Genomic DNA, 17,333 nt, shown 5'->3' with positions numbered 1-17,333 from the left:
AAAATACTGTTAAACAAAAACCCTACTTTGCCGCCTTCTTCATAATTTAGTATTCACAATATTTACCAGTGTCGCTGAGGTGTTCCTGTGCGACGGAAGAGTTCTGCACCACGACTGGACAGGGCGCTTTGGACTGCGAGATGTTGCACCTCCATCCCGCATCTGTTTAAAGCATCATCATGTGGGTATGCCCACATCGTTACAAAAGCACCCCATGCAGATAGGTTGGTTATGTCTGAACGTGCAAATCTGATTTGAACACTTGCAATTAATAACGCGGACTGTCTACATGAAAAGATCTGATTTGAGAAAAAATCAGATTTGCTGCAGTCTGAACATAGCAAGTGTAGAGAGGAGAATTGCATCACATTTAGTTTTTGTTGGTTGCTTATTTCTGTATAGTATAACAAAATGAAGAATAATGTATTAAATGTTTGTAAAATAAGTTTCTATTTACAAAAAGCCAACAAAAACGAAAGAAAATGCAGATTAGCATCCCATTTGTATGGGTAGGCTAATAAAAATGTGTAACTTCATCAACTGGTTAATCATTTAGTTAATAGTTAATACTCTCACTCATTTGTTAAAAGCAGGTGGTTTGAATCCTAATCACTGTCCACTGTCCCTCGAGTGCCATTTTTTATTTTCCTGGTTATCGGTTATCCTGTGCTGACTTCCAACATCTATATATATATATATATGTTTTTTTTTCTAAAACCTAGAAATTTTAAGAAACTGTCAGGATTGAAAAATAAAGGTTTTCCACTTTAAAGGTTTTCTCATTAAGAAAAAGGTGACGAAATTCTCAAATACGTTTAAATTGTTTAGTTAAACATTACATTTTTGATTTTGAAAATGAAAAAAGTTTGTATTCATTTAGTAATGGTCTCAGAGTTTTGGACTCCACTGCATATATTTACATTTCTGCTGTTAAATGATTAAATACGCAGTCCAGCGCTACTATTCGAGCTGTATGACTGCAGTCTGGAAAAATTGTACCCTACGAAGAGTGGATTCTGCGGTACAGGCTGAAATGCAGAGCCAGAAGTGTAGGAGGAATACGGATTGCTGTCGTTGCTTCCTGTGAAATGTGTGGAACGCTGACTGGGATCCTGTGTATTTATGGGTACATACTGGTTTTGCATTATATTTGAGCCAAATGTATGTGGGTTATAAGATGGTAACATGTTCTGGTTGTATACTATAGGTCGTCTTATCATTTGCTCTCCGGTGTAGAGTGAACATTGTCCAACAGGTGGCATAGTGGCAAAGCTGCATACAGAAGGTGACAGACTGTTGTTCTGGAGCAAGGGCTGTGGCTGTTGTTCTGCAGAACTAAAGGTGCTGGAGAAAGGATGGAAACGGTTTAGAGTTGGGTTATTGCCTGTATGATCGGGTGGATACTCGTAAAATGAGGCTGACTGCGGACCAGCACAACGGCAGAGAAATATAACTCCGGACGCCAGAAGGAGAATGCTGGTAACCCAGCCAATATAGAGCGCCTCTCCTAGTTCCCTTCGCTGGGCGTCAATCAGTAATGGGTTATAGAAGTCCCTGATGATGGTGTGGGCAGTCCAAGAGACCGGGATGTTGACACAAAGAGAAGCCATGATCTGCATTGCCCCCGCAACCATCACAATCATGCGTTTGATGCGCGGTTGATCTTTGAGACATGCTGTGCTGGAAAGGCCCATGATGGACACCAGGAGGCCCAGGGTAGATAGAGCAAGAGCACAACACGTCAACCCACGTGCTGCTTGTAAGTCCGGTGGGAGGAAGAGCAGAGAGTCGTAAACTTTACACTGCATGTGAATGCTTGCCTGTCTGAAGCAGGTCATCCACAAGCCCTCCCAGCGTGTCTCCATGACGATGATGTTCTCGCCAATGAAAGCCGTCACCTTCCACATGGGAAGGCCTGTGATCATGGCCGTGCCAGTCAGACCGACGATGCCCAGGCACAGAGCGATGAGCTCACACTTGCCATGAACCATCCTTTACCTTTGTATAGAGTCTGGTCACTTTTTCTTATACGGGGACAGACGTTGTCACAATTTATTCCGTCAGTTGTCCTAAAAATAGAATAACAAATGGTCATAAATTAGTTTCAATTTGATGTCTAAGGCCAGAAACATACTTTACACATGTAAAAAGTATACTTCACAGACGGGACAGGACGTGTGACACAAAGCTCGTCATCAGCAGAGTGCTCGTGTTCGACTATATGCAGACGCTGAGCGTTCACTTCAAAATCGAAGTATACATTGGACACAAGCCTAAGCATACACAGATTCGAACATTTGGCCCACATGCTTAGCGTGCATTTTTGTAACAGTAACATCCCTTACTACTCAAGGGGGCGACAGAGTTACCTTAAAAAATCTGTGCCAATAAACTGGATGTGCTATTATTCAGGTAAGTTGCAATAAATATATTGACATTACCTAACTTGTTTAGTAATATTCTCCTCTGTTGCTCTGCCATGACAGTAGTTGGCCTGAAAGGGAAAATGGACCTTCTTTCACATAGAAGTGAAAGTTTACACTAGTACCTACAACAGCTCCCCTTGTGGCAGTGTTGAGAATGCAATGCATCTCTGTGTTGTGTTATAACTAGCGTTCTGACACATTGTGGGACACAACAATGCATGCAATTGAGCTTGTGTAACTGGAAGCATTGGCGTTCGCGTATGCATAACTTTCAGTATGTTGCAGCCTTAAAGTCACTACTGTAAGGGGCCGTTCACACAAGACACCATCTTGCATTCTATTTGTACTACTTTGAATTGTTTTATGTACACATGCAATATTGTGCTGTGTATTGCGGTTGTTTTTTAGTGTCTTGCTCCATGAGCACTGCATTTTTAACACAGCATGTCAAGTTAAAAATACTTCAAATCTTCTAAATGTGCATATAAACATGCTTTCTACAGAATGCATCCTGTGTAAACACCCTTTAAAATGATAAGAAACTGTCCTCAACAAATTAGAGAAACTTCTCACCTTATTTTCCAAAAGAATCCTATTGGGCAGCAAAGATCCAGTATTTGAACTGTTTCATTTAGTTGGTTGTAAAAGTTCAGAGTTGTTTAAGAAGTGTTATTGTTGTTCCCAAAATCAAAGAGGGCGATCAGTGCCAAATAGATCCAAATGGAAGTGTTGCCAGAGTGTAATGCTGAGTCTATCTGCAGCACTTCAAGAAATACAGGAACTCAAATTTCAGAAAAACAGGGTTTGTTATGGGAAAGCGACAGCACTGTTTTTGGATTGGTTCAGGATGATGAGGGTACAGAGATGCTGATGGTGTGTTTACTGCTGTGGTCATATACACTGAAGTCTCTCTCACATGTTGAAAACACACACTTTGTTTTTCTATCATGACTGAGAAGAGAAATCGGCCCAGGATTTTACATAGAAACTGGCCAAAAAGTTGATGGGGGGGGCGGGGGGGGGGATAGACTTTATTATCATACCATAAAGCCAAGTTGCCTGCAGTAAAACCACAACAACAACTAACTCATCTCTGGGTTTTGTTCACTTAAATACATCTCCTCAAACAAGGTGGGGCTTACAATTTTTTAAACATGCATTATCTATCATCCTCTTCTTTGACTCTGGTCTGACCATTTTTAGAAGTGAACAGGAACCACCTTTGGAGGACATACATTCTCCCAGTGGTCATGTGAGCACACATGTAAAGCTATTTCTGTTTCTGCACACACTGTCAAAAAGTCACACATATGTTGAGCACACATTCCATCACGTCTACAGGCCTTTACACACACACAGTAAACTGCACGTTTGCCGTCAGACATAACTGTGGTACAAATCAACAATGTTTACATTGATTACACCTGATTAACTTGATAAAAATATACTACAATCCTTGGTATTCTAGCTGTCCGTTTGTCCAGATACTCAGGTGACCTTTCACCCCACACTTCCTGTAGCACTTGCCATAGATGTGGCTGTCTTGTCGGGCACTTCTCACACACCTTACAGTCTAGCTGATCCCACAAATGCTCAATGGTGTTAAGATCCAAAACACTCTTTTCCAATTATCTGTTGTCCAATGTCTGTGTTTCTTTGCCCACTCGAACCTTTTCTTTTTGTTTTTTCTGTTTCAAAAGTGTCTTTTTCTTTGCAATTCGTCCCACTAAGTCCTCCTGAGTCTTCTCTTTACTGTTGTACATGAAACTGGTGTTGAGCGGGTAGAATTCAATGAAGCTGTCAGCGGAGGACATGTGAGGCGTCTATTTCTCAAACCAGAGACTCTGATGTTCTTATCCTCTTGTTTAGTTGTACATCTGGTCTTCCACATCTCTTTCTGTCCTTGTTAGAGTCAGTTGTTCTTTGTCTTTGAAGACTGTAGTGTACACCTTTGTATGAATTCTTAAGTTTTTGGCCATTTCAAGCATTGTAAAGACTTCATTCTTCAAAACAATGATTGACTGATGAGTATCTAGAGAAAGTCTGTTTCTTTTTTGCCATTTTTGACCTAATATTGACCTTAAGACATGTCAGTCTGTTGCATTCTGTGGCAACTCAAAAACAAACACAAAGACAATGTTAAGCTTAATTTAACGAACCAAATAGCTTTCAACTGTGTTTGATATAATGGAAAGTGATTTTCTAGTACTGAATTAGCAATTTTGCATGATTACTCAATGATAAGGTGTTGGAGTGATGATGCTGTCTAGATTTCATCAAAAATGACTTTTTTCAAATAGTGATGGTGCTGTTTTTTACATCACTAATGTCCTGACTATACTTTGTGATCAGCTGAATGCCACTTTGGTGAATTAAAAACCCAGTTTCCTTCTGGAACAGCAAAATCTGTACATTATTCCAAACTTTTGGCCACCAGCGTATGTGTAATTAAGTTGTATTTGTTTTTTTTTACCCCATTGGCAAACTGTTATTTTGTTTTGGTTTAATTATAAACGTTAAAAATAAAATGCCTAAAACAATAAGAAAACAATGATCTAAGGTGTTTTGGGGCTCCCAAGAGCGACCCCTTCTGTCACTACATCGACACAATGTTGAGTGAGTGGCAGAAGGGGAACCTTAGCCACAATGACTTTAGTGACTGTCTAAACTAGGTCACTTGCTAACAAACCACAATGTTTTTGCACTAACAACCCATATATTGTCAACAAGGCAAGACAAGGCAAGTTTATTTATATAGCACATCTCATACACCATGTCAATTCAAAGTGTAAATAAAAATGAATAAAACAGAAAAAGAATACAGAAATATAATTATGCAGTGTAATCAGTGAGTGCAGCACAGTGCTTCGTGATGAAATGCACAGCTGAACAGACGTCTCCTCTTGAATGTGGCTTCTATTGAAGCACATCTGACCTCTTCTGGAAGCTGGTACCAGCTGCGGGTGGCATAATAGCTAAACACTGTCTCGCCTTGTTTTGACTGAACACTCTGTATTTCTAACAGACTTGATCCTAATGATCTGAGTGGTCTGTTTATATTCAAAAACAAGGCCATTTACTGATTTATAAATGAGTAATAGTACCTTAAAATCAATTGTAAATGTAACTGGAAGCCAGTGTAAAGACCTGAAGACTGGAGTAATATGCTCGGGTGAGAATCCTGGCAGCATCATTCTGAATGAACTGCATTTTTAGGAAGCCTGGTGAGAAGTCCATTGCAGTAGTCCACCCTACTGGTGATAAATGCATGCAAGGCTTGACTGGATACAAAACGTATTTTTCTGGCCATATTTTTTAGATGACGGCATGCTGATTTAGTTATTGCTTTGATGCGACTACTGAAACTAAGGTCTGACTCCAAAATGACTTTTTTTGTCTATAGACCCCTGGAGTCAAGGTATGTGTTCACCTTTGCACACTACACAGTACATATCAGCTCTGTTTCAAAACCTAGCATCCTGTCCTGCAAGCCTATTGCATACTTGGGCAGCTTCCTCTTATTGGGTTGCCAACTGTCCCTGTATTTTGCTCAAATGTCCCATATTCGTGTGGTGAAAAGTTGGCAACCCAAATTTTAAGGCAGCATCATAACTGAATGGATGCCTTTTGATATTGAATAAAATACTGTATGAGTTGTAATCAAGGACCTCATCACAATGCATTCTGGCCTTGCTTTCTCCACAAAGGATACTTGTGATGCTACTAGGGCTGTGTAGAAATATTGATGTTCTGATTAACCTCAGCCTTCATTTGAACAATCCTAATATTGATTTTTAAAATCCCAAGAAATATATATATATATGTACTTTTAAAGTTTATTTTAAACTTTCCATTTTGACCAAAACATGTCAAGTTTGTTTTTATGAAGTAGGTAAGCTTTTCTCAGGCTAGACACAAGGTCATCCCATTCAACCATTGAAAAACACTAGGACTCTCTTCTTTTTTCCATGAACATATGTTTTCCAACCAACAAAGAATTAACAAAAAGCCTTCACATTTGGCAACTGTAAAGTCCTGAGAGTAGATATGCAGAATGCACAATTTGGGATCAAGTGGTATCTCCAATAATTTGTCTCATAATGTCCACTACCTTCACCCAAAAACAACGTACCTTTGTCCATTCCCATATACAATTAAATAATGTTCCCTTCTCTTGTTTACATTTATAGCATACATCAGGAATATTGATAATTGAAGTAATGTAACTTGACTGAGGTAATGTATTGTCTACTGTGGCAGGGCGGAGGGCGGGGCCGGGTCGTGATTCCACACACCTGGTCCCTTATCAGGCTAATCAAGCCTCCGAGAGGGATAAAGGCTGACTGCAGAGGATGGTGCGGGAGAGAGAGATCGTTTACGGACATGTCCGTCATATGTGTGTTTGTGTCTTTTGTTTAAGTTAATCATTACAATATTGTTTATATCGCCAGGCCAGTTCTCGCCTCCTCCTTTCCATTGAACTGCTTTACATACTTAACCATTTATAGTGAAGTAATTTAAGATGGGTCCTCACTGTCAGGTAAAAGTGTTCACAAAAAATAGCAAATGAGGGGTGCTCAAACAACTCAAGAGAATGTGCAACCAAAAATTATTGAAGGATACTTCGAAAAGAGAGTTGCAGCACTTGCTCTATGTAGAAAAATATTATCTTTATTGGATTAAAAATATGACTATATTTTAATAGAAGTGGCCCAAATCTGCTAAATAATCTCTGGTAAATTCACAACCAGTTTACTTGCTGCTCATTGCAAATGTTTATTTTCAATTAATGCTCTTTTACTGATCTTTTTACATGTTCATCATAGCATTGTAGCTCATCGGATACAGAAAAAATATCCATTCTGTTTAGCTTTTACCAAAGTCCACAGTAACACAGATCTCAAAAGTTACAAAAAGATGCAGTTCCCGCTTTAACAAAGCTGCTTGTCTAGTTTTGTGTGCGTGGTTTATTTTTGTGTCCAATTCTCCACCATTTACAGCTCAGTTTCCTTGTTCTGTCGTAGCACTATTGCTAACATAACAAGCTCTAGTGTGTCTCTGGGTGTGTCTACACTCAAGACAATAGCTGTCTTACATTTCACTGCAGTTTTCTGTTTATCTGAAGCCATAGGGCATAAAGATCCCCAATGCACTTAACTGAACTAAACCACCAAATTCAGCAAATAAAGGATTGGCAATTCAGCACACAAGCCCCTGCCTATAACCCTGTGACTTAATGAGAAAAACTCTCCAATGAATCATATAGATTTCATCTAAGAATTATTCCTTGAACAAATACACAGTAGAGACCAGAACAGTTCAAACTATTTTTCCATTTGATTCTCCAAGCATTTGAATAGTTTAACACTTTACAATAAGCTAAACACTTTACAATAAGGTTCTATTTGTTAACATTAGTTAATGCATTACAGTAGGTGTCATGAATTAACAATGAACAATGTTTTAAGCATTCATTGGTCAATATTAATTTTATGAACAATACAAATGTTCGTTCTTAATGTTAGTTCATAATGCACAAATTACTATTTACAAACTAAATATCTTAACTTGAGAGTATTTACAGATTCATGTCACTACTTTGGGATTTTGATGTTTCCAAAAATAATTATCAAATATTAAACTCTTCTATGCAAAATAATAATGCAAAATACCCCAAGTAACAATGACATGAGGTATTTGATCAGTACTTCACTATTAATCATATAAAACAACAACACCACAATTAATTAAAACAATTTTCATCAGTCAGTTCTCAGTTTTTTTAAAACAAAAAAGCCAAAATTGCTTACATTATTCAAATTGTTTTGCTAAAAACATTTCCAACAAACATGTCCAAAAACATTTGTGAAAATGTACAACTAATGTTGTTACCTTTGAAAAATAAAATATTCTAGATTCAAATTTCTTTATAAAATCCTTTGTTTACATCAAGTTCATAAAGTCTTTCACTTCCTCTCTAATGCGCACGCACACATTCACATATATTACACAAACGAAAATACACGCCTTTAAAATGTCCTGCTGTATTTCAGAGATAGGCGACGCCTCTGTGGGCGGACGGATATCTGGATGGTTGTATGAAGGACTGTTGTCTCGAGGGTTGGATGAACGACTGTTGTCTGGACGGTTGGTAAGATGGCTGAATGAATGACGGCGGACCAGATGGATGGCTGTAAACCGACTGCGGTTGGTGGACATAGGCCACAGGTTGAGGCTGATAAGCCACATAGGGGGCGTTCCTTGCGTACATGTATCTTTTTGGATCAGGGCCCTTGTCTTGGGGGCCGTTACAGCAGATAAATATGCACCCACCGGCGAACAGGAACACAGACGACACCCAACCGATGTAGAGTGCCTCACCTAGTTCCCTACGCTGGGCGTCGATGAGTAGCGGGTTGTAGAAATCTTGAATGATAGCGTGACCGGTCCATGAGACGGGAATGATGCAGCAAAGGCAACCCATGAGAATCATGCTACCGCATATGATTAGAATCATGCGCTTGGCTCGGTCGTTGTCCTGGATGCACGCCGTGCATCTCATCCCTACAATCGCGATCAGTAAACCCAGACCGGTCAACGCCACGGAGCAGCACATGAGTCCCCTAGCAGCCTGGAGATCAGGAGAAAGCGCCAGCAAAGAATCGTACACTTTACACTGCATTCGAATACTCGCTTGCCGGTAGCAGTTCATCCACAATCCCTCGTATCGAGTCTCCATCACAATGATGTTCTCGCCAATAAAAGCCGTCACCCGCCACATTGGCATTCCAGTGCTGGCTGCTGCCCCAATGAGCCCAATCAGGGTCACACACATTCCCACGATCTCAAGGGCACCGTTGGCCATGACTGCTGAACTCCAGAGGTCTAAGAGCGAGAGATGTGAAGAGAGGTTTGGAGTGCAAGTGTTGCCCTGGATGGTTTTGCATCCCTCTGGAAATGGAGCTGATTGGTGTTTCACCTGTTCCCAGCCTCCTCCCAATACTCAAGGAAGGGAGGGAACGCTGGGATTGGTTGCTATGAAACTGAATCTCCCATGCAAGTGTTTGAGTCTGGTTTTGTGTGGCTCTGGGTGGAGGAGCATTTGGCTTTGTTGTTGTTTGCTTAGAAGGTTCCATTTGTTGCAGGGATTCTACTAAAGGAATAGTTCAGCCAAAAATGAAAATTCTGTTGTTCCAACACCACTACTTTCTTAACACTCTTAGCTTAACATAGGCTAACATTCTAACCAACATCTCATTTTGTTTCCATGGAAGAAAGTAAGTCATACAGGTTTGGAATGAATTACATTTTTAGGTGAACTATCCCTTTAAGTCAGGAAGCACAGCTGAAGCAGTTACTGATCATCCAGATACATGCAAATGCATGGCCAGACTCACAACTCTTAACCGATGTCAATGTTTAACGTGGTTGGTGTTTTGCCTCATTAAACAGTTGTACAAAATGTTCAAAAATCATTCTTGAAATCAGCTGATGCTTTAATAGTTATTAGCAGACTGATCTCATGGACATTACGTGACTCTGGCAAATATTTTTTCAAAATGACATTACATTGCATGGCTTATTACATGTATTGCAGTAGTTCTGAGATGAAATGTCCACTATGTGGCACTAAAAGCGAGTTAAATGTTCTTCCAAACAGATGAGCTTAAAGGTGCACTCAGTAACTTTTATTTATGTCATCTTGGTCTTACAATGACACCTAGTGGTGTGGATGCAGCATCATTCAAAATCAATAGTTTTCAGTTACACCTGTCATTGTAGAAATGCACTATTCACAATCAGCCATGATGAATATTTATCCAAGAGTGAAAGTGTCCAATAACAAGACGGTTACAGAGATTAAGCGAGTAGTATTCAGCTGGTCATGTGATAATAACATGACCATGTAGAATAAAACAGCTTTTGTAAGGTTACTGATAATAGAGACCTCATGTGAGTGCTCATGATTTTATACATATGTTTCAAAATTACTATTTATTTCTTTAGGAGTAAAACTTTGTATTTTTTTAATGGGGAAAATATTACTGAGTGCACCTTTAATGTTAAAGCACTAACAAACCTCCCTACTCTTATCCTATACCCAACCGATGGTGTCATAAAAAGCAAATGAGAGATGAAAAATACAATTGCTGAAGCCACCACATCATTTTATGGTGCGTCTGTGACACTTCTGACTCAATGACTTGCAAGCTGTTCAGGGCTTGTACACCGGTCCTTTAAATCTTAAGTGCAATGCTAATTAATGCTAATTAGCTAATGCTACTAGTTGTTACCGCACAATTGTTCGCACTCAAACAAGCTTGTAAATGTAGGTATAGTAACGTGATTCTATGAAACCACTTTGGTTATTAGAGATGTTTGGCTACTACAATTACATATACTGTACATAGGTTTAGGGATGTTTATTAGTCTGTAAACACATACATGATAGTGGGCATATATATATATATATATATATTAGGGCTGTCGATTTAACGGGTTAATTCAGTGCGATTAATTTTACCAAAAATAATGCGTTATTTTCCATATACACTCACCTAAAGGATTATTAGGAACACATACTAATACTGTGTTTGACCCCCTTTGGCCTTCAGAACTGCCTTAATTCTACGTGGCATTGATTCAACAAGGTGCTGAAAGCATTCTTTAGAAATGTTGGCCCATATTGATAGGATAGCATCTTGCAGTTGATGGAGATTTGTGGGATGCACATCCAGGGCACGAAGCTCCCGTTCCACCACATCCCAAAGATGCTCTATTGGGTTGAGATCTGGTGACTGTGGGGGCCATTTTAGTACAGTGAACTCATTGTCATGTTCAAGAAACCAATTTGAAATGATTCGAGCTTTGTGACATGGTGCATTATCCTGCTGGAAGTAGCCATCAGAGGATGGGTACATGGTGGCCATAAAGGGATGGACATGGTCAGAAACAATGCTCAGGTAGGCCGTGGCATTTAAACGATGCCCAATTGGCACTAAGGGGCCTAAAGTGTGCCAAGAAAACATCCCCCACACCATTACACCACCACCACCAGCCTGCACAGTGGTAACAAGGCATGATGGATCCATGTTCTCATTCTGTTTACGCCAAATTCTGACTCTACCATCTGAATGTCTCAACAGAAATCGAGACTCATCAGACCAGGCAACATTTTTCCAGTCTTCAACTGTCCAATTTTGGTGAGCTCTTGCAAATTATAGCCTCTTTTTCCTATTTGTAGTGGAGATGAGTGGTACCCGGTGGGGTCTTCTGCTGTTGTAGCCCATCCGCCTCAAGGTTGTGCGTGTTGTGGCTTCACAAATGCTTTGCTGCATACCTCGGTTGTAACGAGTGGTTATTTCAGGCAAAGTTGCTCTTCTATCAGCTTGAATCAGTCGGCCCATTCTCCTCTGACCTGTAGCATCAACAAGGCATTTTCAGCCCACAGGACTGCCGCATACTGGATGTTTTTCCCTTTTCACACCATTCTTTGTAAACCCTAGAAATGGTTGTGCGTGAAAATCCCAGTAACTGAGCAGATTGTGAAATACTCAGACCAGCCCGTCTGGCACCAACAATCATGCCACGCTCAAAATTGCTTAAATCACCTTTCTTTCCCATTCTGACATTCAGTTTGGAGTTCAGGAGATTGTCTTGACCAGGACCACACCCCTAAATGCATTGAAGCAACTGCCATGTGATTGGTTGATTAGATAATTGCATTAATGAGAAATTGAACAGGTGTTCCTAATAATCCTTTAGGTGACTGTATATCTTCCATAATAAGGAAGATTCTTGAGAAATGCAAGCTTGTAGTACCACCTGTTTACTCCAGAGGGCAGTAAGTCAAACTTCAGCTGTATGAGCAACGCGCAGTTTATACAGTGAAGAAAACACTTCAGTAGGCAGTGTAACTACTCGATCCACAAACATGCCTTATGTTCTTGCATTCAAAACACTCGAAGGAGTGCAAATGCGATCTAAGGGATCTCAAGATCTGTTTAAAGATTGAGTATTAAACTATATTTAACTTGACACAGTGACCTAAACATTTTATGATGTAGGTGTAAATTGACGGGTCCTATAATTATATATTGATATAAATATGTATAATCATTATATATTGAGTTATTGTCAATATATATGTCAATACATATTAGGGCTGTCAATTGATTAATTTTTTAATCAAATTAATTACATGGTATCGCGATTAATCGTATATACAAATATTTGCTGAGAAAGCCCCTCATATAACAATAATTCAATATATAAAGGTTATACATATTTATATCAATATATAATTATACATAGTTATCTTTAAATATATATATATATATATATATATATATATATATATATATATATATAAAAAAATATTCAGATAATTAAAATGCATTACATTCTTGTGGCAGAAGAGTTCATCGTTGATAAGACAATACAAAAAGTGGCTTTAGAATACAATGTATTGTTTACTACCATATTATTGATCATAAGTCAATCATTGACACACAGTTCACAGCAATCCATTACACAAGTGAATTTGTCAATCAGTTCGAGATTTATTATGAAAGCTACGGCCAGTTGAGCAGTCCACCAATAACATTAGAGCGACAGCAGTAAGAACGGCCACTAGCAACATACAGTACAAGGACTAGTGACATCATGCGATTATGTCGCTGGCGGTGTGAACTGTGCTTTACTTTTCTGAGATATTGAATTGATGATTTTTGCCTGGTGGAGAGTTTAAAAAGAGTAAGAAAAGAGTAAAAAACAAAAACAAAAAACAGACATTTTCTAGCATTAAAGGAAGGATTCAAGCTGTATTTAGGTGGGCAGGTGAGCTCTTTTCACTTGGGCTCTTGCAAGTTTAGTTAATTCACTGAGTCAAGAAGAGAGTTCTGATGATAAAGTTGGACGTTATTTTGATGCACTGATCTTAGATCATGACTTTCTTTAGCGTCTCTTTCTCTTTCACATTCTCTCATGTCAGCTGTAAATTTGTATTAGGGGTGTGACAATTGTAAGTTCTGGAACATTTCCTCTGAAAACAAAGAAACATTCACGGTAAAATCGTATTCAGCGAACTACCTCAACTGGCTCTACCAGTGCCACGAATGCTGGACTGAAGAACAACAAAATGTTGTTTGGTTGGATCCAGGATGGGAATATTTAAAGACATTGTGAGTCAGTGTTCAGCTATGGGTTTAGACCAGGAACTGATCATTAACACATGTTTATTTGATCTTTTTTCACATGTTTATGGTTAGACCAGTGCTTACAAATGGACGAATATAAAAAATAAAAAAACACAAGAAAACATACACAATTACGTCACATTTCCAACAGTGATCTTAGTTAAATGCTGTGGAAATATTCCACTTTTTTTGTATGCTGTATCCTTAAAACACTTCAATTTCAGCAGGTATTACCCAGATATTATTTTGTGCAAAATGTAAGTTATGAACGGTTTTCTTATACAAGACAAATCTGAATTTCAGGGAAGTGCGTTCATAATCAGGAAAATCTCATTTAGCCTTCACATATATACACAGTCACAGAGATAATCAGCAGTACTGAACTGATATTACACCAAAAAAACAATGTTAGCCTCAGTCACCATTCACTTACACTGTGCAATGACAGTGAATGGTGACTGAGACATCCTGTTGCATTGAATACTAATTTTATGAATAAATCACAGAATTTACATTTTTACGTGAACTACCCCCTACTAACAAGATCCATTTGGCCATCTTCCTTCCAATTTCTGACACCAAATAATCATCTGGAGTGTGTATCCATTTTAGTCTCTTTTAGGAATCTCTTCAGGAGATTTTTATTGTTAAAACACAGCATTCGCTCACTGTGTGTCTCAGTATCGTGGTGGGTTATAGACCGCAGGTGGCGCTGGAGAATACGCCGGCTGATAGCTGTATGCGGGCTGGTAAGTGTAACCGGGCTGGTATCCATTTCCGGGTCTGTATGAGTAGTTATACGGGGCTGATCCGGCCCGATACAGCACTGACGCCATGTTCTCTTTCTCCTGGGTCCGTGGAGCGTGTCGACAAAGCAGAATAACTCCGGCACAGAAGAGGATGGCCGAAGTGACCCATCCGATGTAGAGCGCCTCTCCGAGCTCCCTGCGTTGGGCATCGATCAACAACGGGTTGTAGAAGTCTTGAATGATCACGTGACCCGTCCAAGAGACGGGAATGATAGTGGTTACGCAGCCGGCCAGGTACAAACAGCCTCCGCTGACCAAAACGATGTGTTTGGTCCTGGGCCGGGAGTCTACGAGTCGCGTGCAGCGCATTCCTATGGCTGACACGATGCAGGCGAAGAAGGTCAGCGCCACTGAGGCGCACATCAGGCCTCTGGCGGCCTGGAGGTCGGCCGGAAGAAATAGCAAAGAGTCATACACTTTGCACTGCATCCGGATATTGGCTTGCCGGTAACAGTTCATCCATAAGCCCTCCCAACGAGTCTCCATGACAATGATGTTCTCCTCAATGAAGGCCGTCACCTTCCACATGGGGAGGCCTGTGACGGTAGCGACGCCGATCAGTCCGATGAATCCGATGACCAGCGCCAAGACCTCACAGTACATAGATTCCTGTCGTTTTCTCTTCTCAGTCTTGAGTTGTTCATCATACACCTCCTTTGCAGACTTCTCATCCATGTAGCTGGTGTAGGCACTGCCACCATAGGGTTTGCCCATGTAGGACTTGTCCACATAAGACCCCGCTGTGTAAGACATTATCTTGCAGTGCCCGGACGAATTGAAGACGAATCAGACTGCTCTCTCTCTCTCTCTCTCTGTCAATGTATCCTTCACGGATGGTGTTTCTGAAATAAGACCGGAACATCCAGATGAAAACTATTTACAGCCAAGGAAAAATGTTAATGATGTTATGTGAACAAACTGGTTCACCAGCTCTCAAAGCTTGTGATAAACACCTCGAAGGAAACTCGTTCAAGCAATCGTGACAGTGTCTCACAGCTGTAAGGTGGCGTCTAAATATGAAAATTATCGTTTAAAAGAACTCGGACTCAAAATAGGTTGCTGGAGTGTGGTTAAGCTTTAATTGAATATATTAAAAGGGGTCATTTTTAGAAGTTCTCATTCATGGTTCATTTATGTATGAACCAGGTTTTTTAAGAGATGTTTTTCTTAAAATCTTAATAAAGAGAAATCAATAAATAAATAGATACAAATGAGACAATTGCTGACAAAGTAAGAGTATAGAGCTATAAAATGAATGTGGATAGCAAGAGTTAAAATGCATAACTAGGCCTAGAATAGAAAATGAAGAATTACATCAAATAAACACATGAAAATAAAAAACATGAGAATTCATTACAAGGGCTTTTATTCATTTTTTTTTTTTTTTTTTTGCTCCTACAATTTAAATTATGGTGGCATTTTAGTCCATTTCAGTGGCATTTTTTAACCGAGCCCCCCTTAATTTCTCAACTGGATGACTTTTGACCACAAATTTTGGTCCGCCCCTGCCCCTGTCCCTTACCAACAAAATTGGCTATTTGTGAATGCTCAACAGTGATTCAATTGGGAAACAATCAACTAAATAAAAACAAAAAAAAAAATCTAAAAATAAAAAAATTGGTCAGTATTTCATAATATGGTGTATCAATTATTTCATGGAAATAAAAGATTAAATGTATTCGAAAAAAAAAAAAAGAAAAAAAAACTTATGTAATCAGTAAATTGATGGTGAAACAGACTTCACCCAGCTGTCTGACATCCTTATAGTGAGTCATTATTATTTCCTAAACATTTACTGGTACAGCAATGCCGACAGATGCTAGAAAGGAGCTCACCGTAAAGTGTATTTGGGAATCTGGTGTGTTTAAACTGCTAAAGGTCATTTGCAGGAAAATAATGTCAGTATGTGTGTTTCAGAGAGAGGGAAGATGAAGGTGTTGAAAACAACACCAAACACCAAATTTAAACTATTTAAGAAGCATTTTTGAAGCTTTAGTTTCAATATAAATGCATTTAAATGTATTTCACTTTTTATTATTCAATAAATAAATAATTGTGACCCCACATATTTAACTGAAATTGTTTAAATTGAGACGTGTGATTTTATGACCTCACAGAGAGCAGAACCTTGTTTATTGGAGAGTCAACAGAAACTTTCAAACCTGTCTGACCAGTTGAACTGCTGTGACCTTATCTGTGGTTTCATATGTACACACACACACACACACACACACACACACACACAATGTTGCCATTGACCTCTATTGTTTTATACGAAGCAATTTATATTTTCTACCCCTAAACCAATTTTAAACCTTACACAAACCTTTCTGGATTTTAATATATTCATTAAGATTATTTTGCATGTTTCTTAAGACATTTTCTTCCTGATCCATTGGTCCCTGTTGGCTTGTGGAGACCAAATGACGCACAAACATGTCCTTTGTGCGTGTGTGTAGAGAGAGAGAGAGAGAGAGAGAGAGAGAGAGAGAGAGAGAGAGAGCATTAATGTTGCCTGACAAAAAGAATGGCAATGTTTCAGTACCACTTTATAGAGATTAGACATGCACAGAATCCAAAATACGTTTGGGACATTTAACTACACTACACTTTTGTAGAAAGGTATTATAATGTTTTTTCCACATTTAAAGCTGCTCTTCACTTTTGCTTGTTTACATAAAATGTTTGTGATTAGCACCATCTTGTGCATCTAGATGCAACTGCACATTGCAGTCATGCAATTTCAAAATCCAGAGAAAAGTAAATATATTTTTCTTTTTAAAAAACAACAACAATGGTACCATGATCATTTGGTCATGCATATACTGTGGTACATTTAACCAGCTAAAGTTGAGATCAACCTCTAAATAGCTCATTGGTTTACATAATCATGATCCCCA

General features: G+C 39.1%; 3 protein-coding genes across 3 annotated transcripts; all 3 read right to left on the bottom strand.

Moving 5' to 3' along the window:
• Positions 1–938: 938 nt before the first annotated feature.
• Positions 939–1,991, bottom strand: cldn8.3 (claudin 8.3). Its single transcript, XM_052110557.1, has one exon. The coding sequence runs from the start codon at positions 1,989–1,991 to the stop codon at positions 939–941; it is 1,053 nt and encodes a 350-aa protein (XP_051966517.1).
• A 5,198-nt stretch (positions 1,992–7,189) lies between these two features.
• Positions 7,190–12,538, bottom strand: LOC127631861 (claudin-8-like). Its single transcript, XM_052110239.1, has one exon. It carries the CDS (start codon positions 9,289–9,291, stop codon positions 8,476–8,478), a length of 816 nt encoding a protein of 271 aa, XP_051966199.1. The 5' UTR covers positions 9,292–12,538; the 3' UTR covers positions 7,190–8,475.
• Positions 12,539–12,866: 328 nt separating this feature from the next.
• On the bottom strand, positions 12,867–15,319 carry cldn8.2 (claudin 8.2). The gene has a single exon (XM_052110295.1). It carries the CDS (start codon positions 15,184–15,186, stop codon positions 14,302–14,304), a length of 885 nt encoding a protein of 294 aa, XP_051966255.1. The 5' UTR covers positions 15,187–15,319; the 3' UTR covers positions 12,867–14,301.
• Positions 15,320–17,333: the final 2,014 nt, after the last annotated feature.

Source organism: Xyrauchen texanus, chromosome 38 (genome assembly GCF_025860055.1).
Source record: "Xyrauchen texanus isolate HMW12.3.18 chromosome 38, RBS_HiC_50CHRs, whole genome shotgun sequence".
NCBI classification, from domain to species: Eukaryota; Metazoa; Chordata; class Actinopteri; order Cypriniformes; family Catostomidae; genus Xyrauchen; species Xyrauchen texanus.
This window is presented reverse-complemented; position numbering and strand designations above follow the sequence as displayed.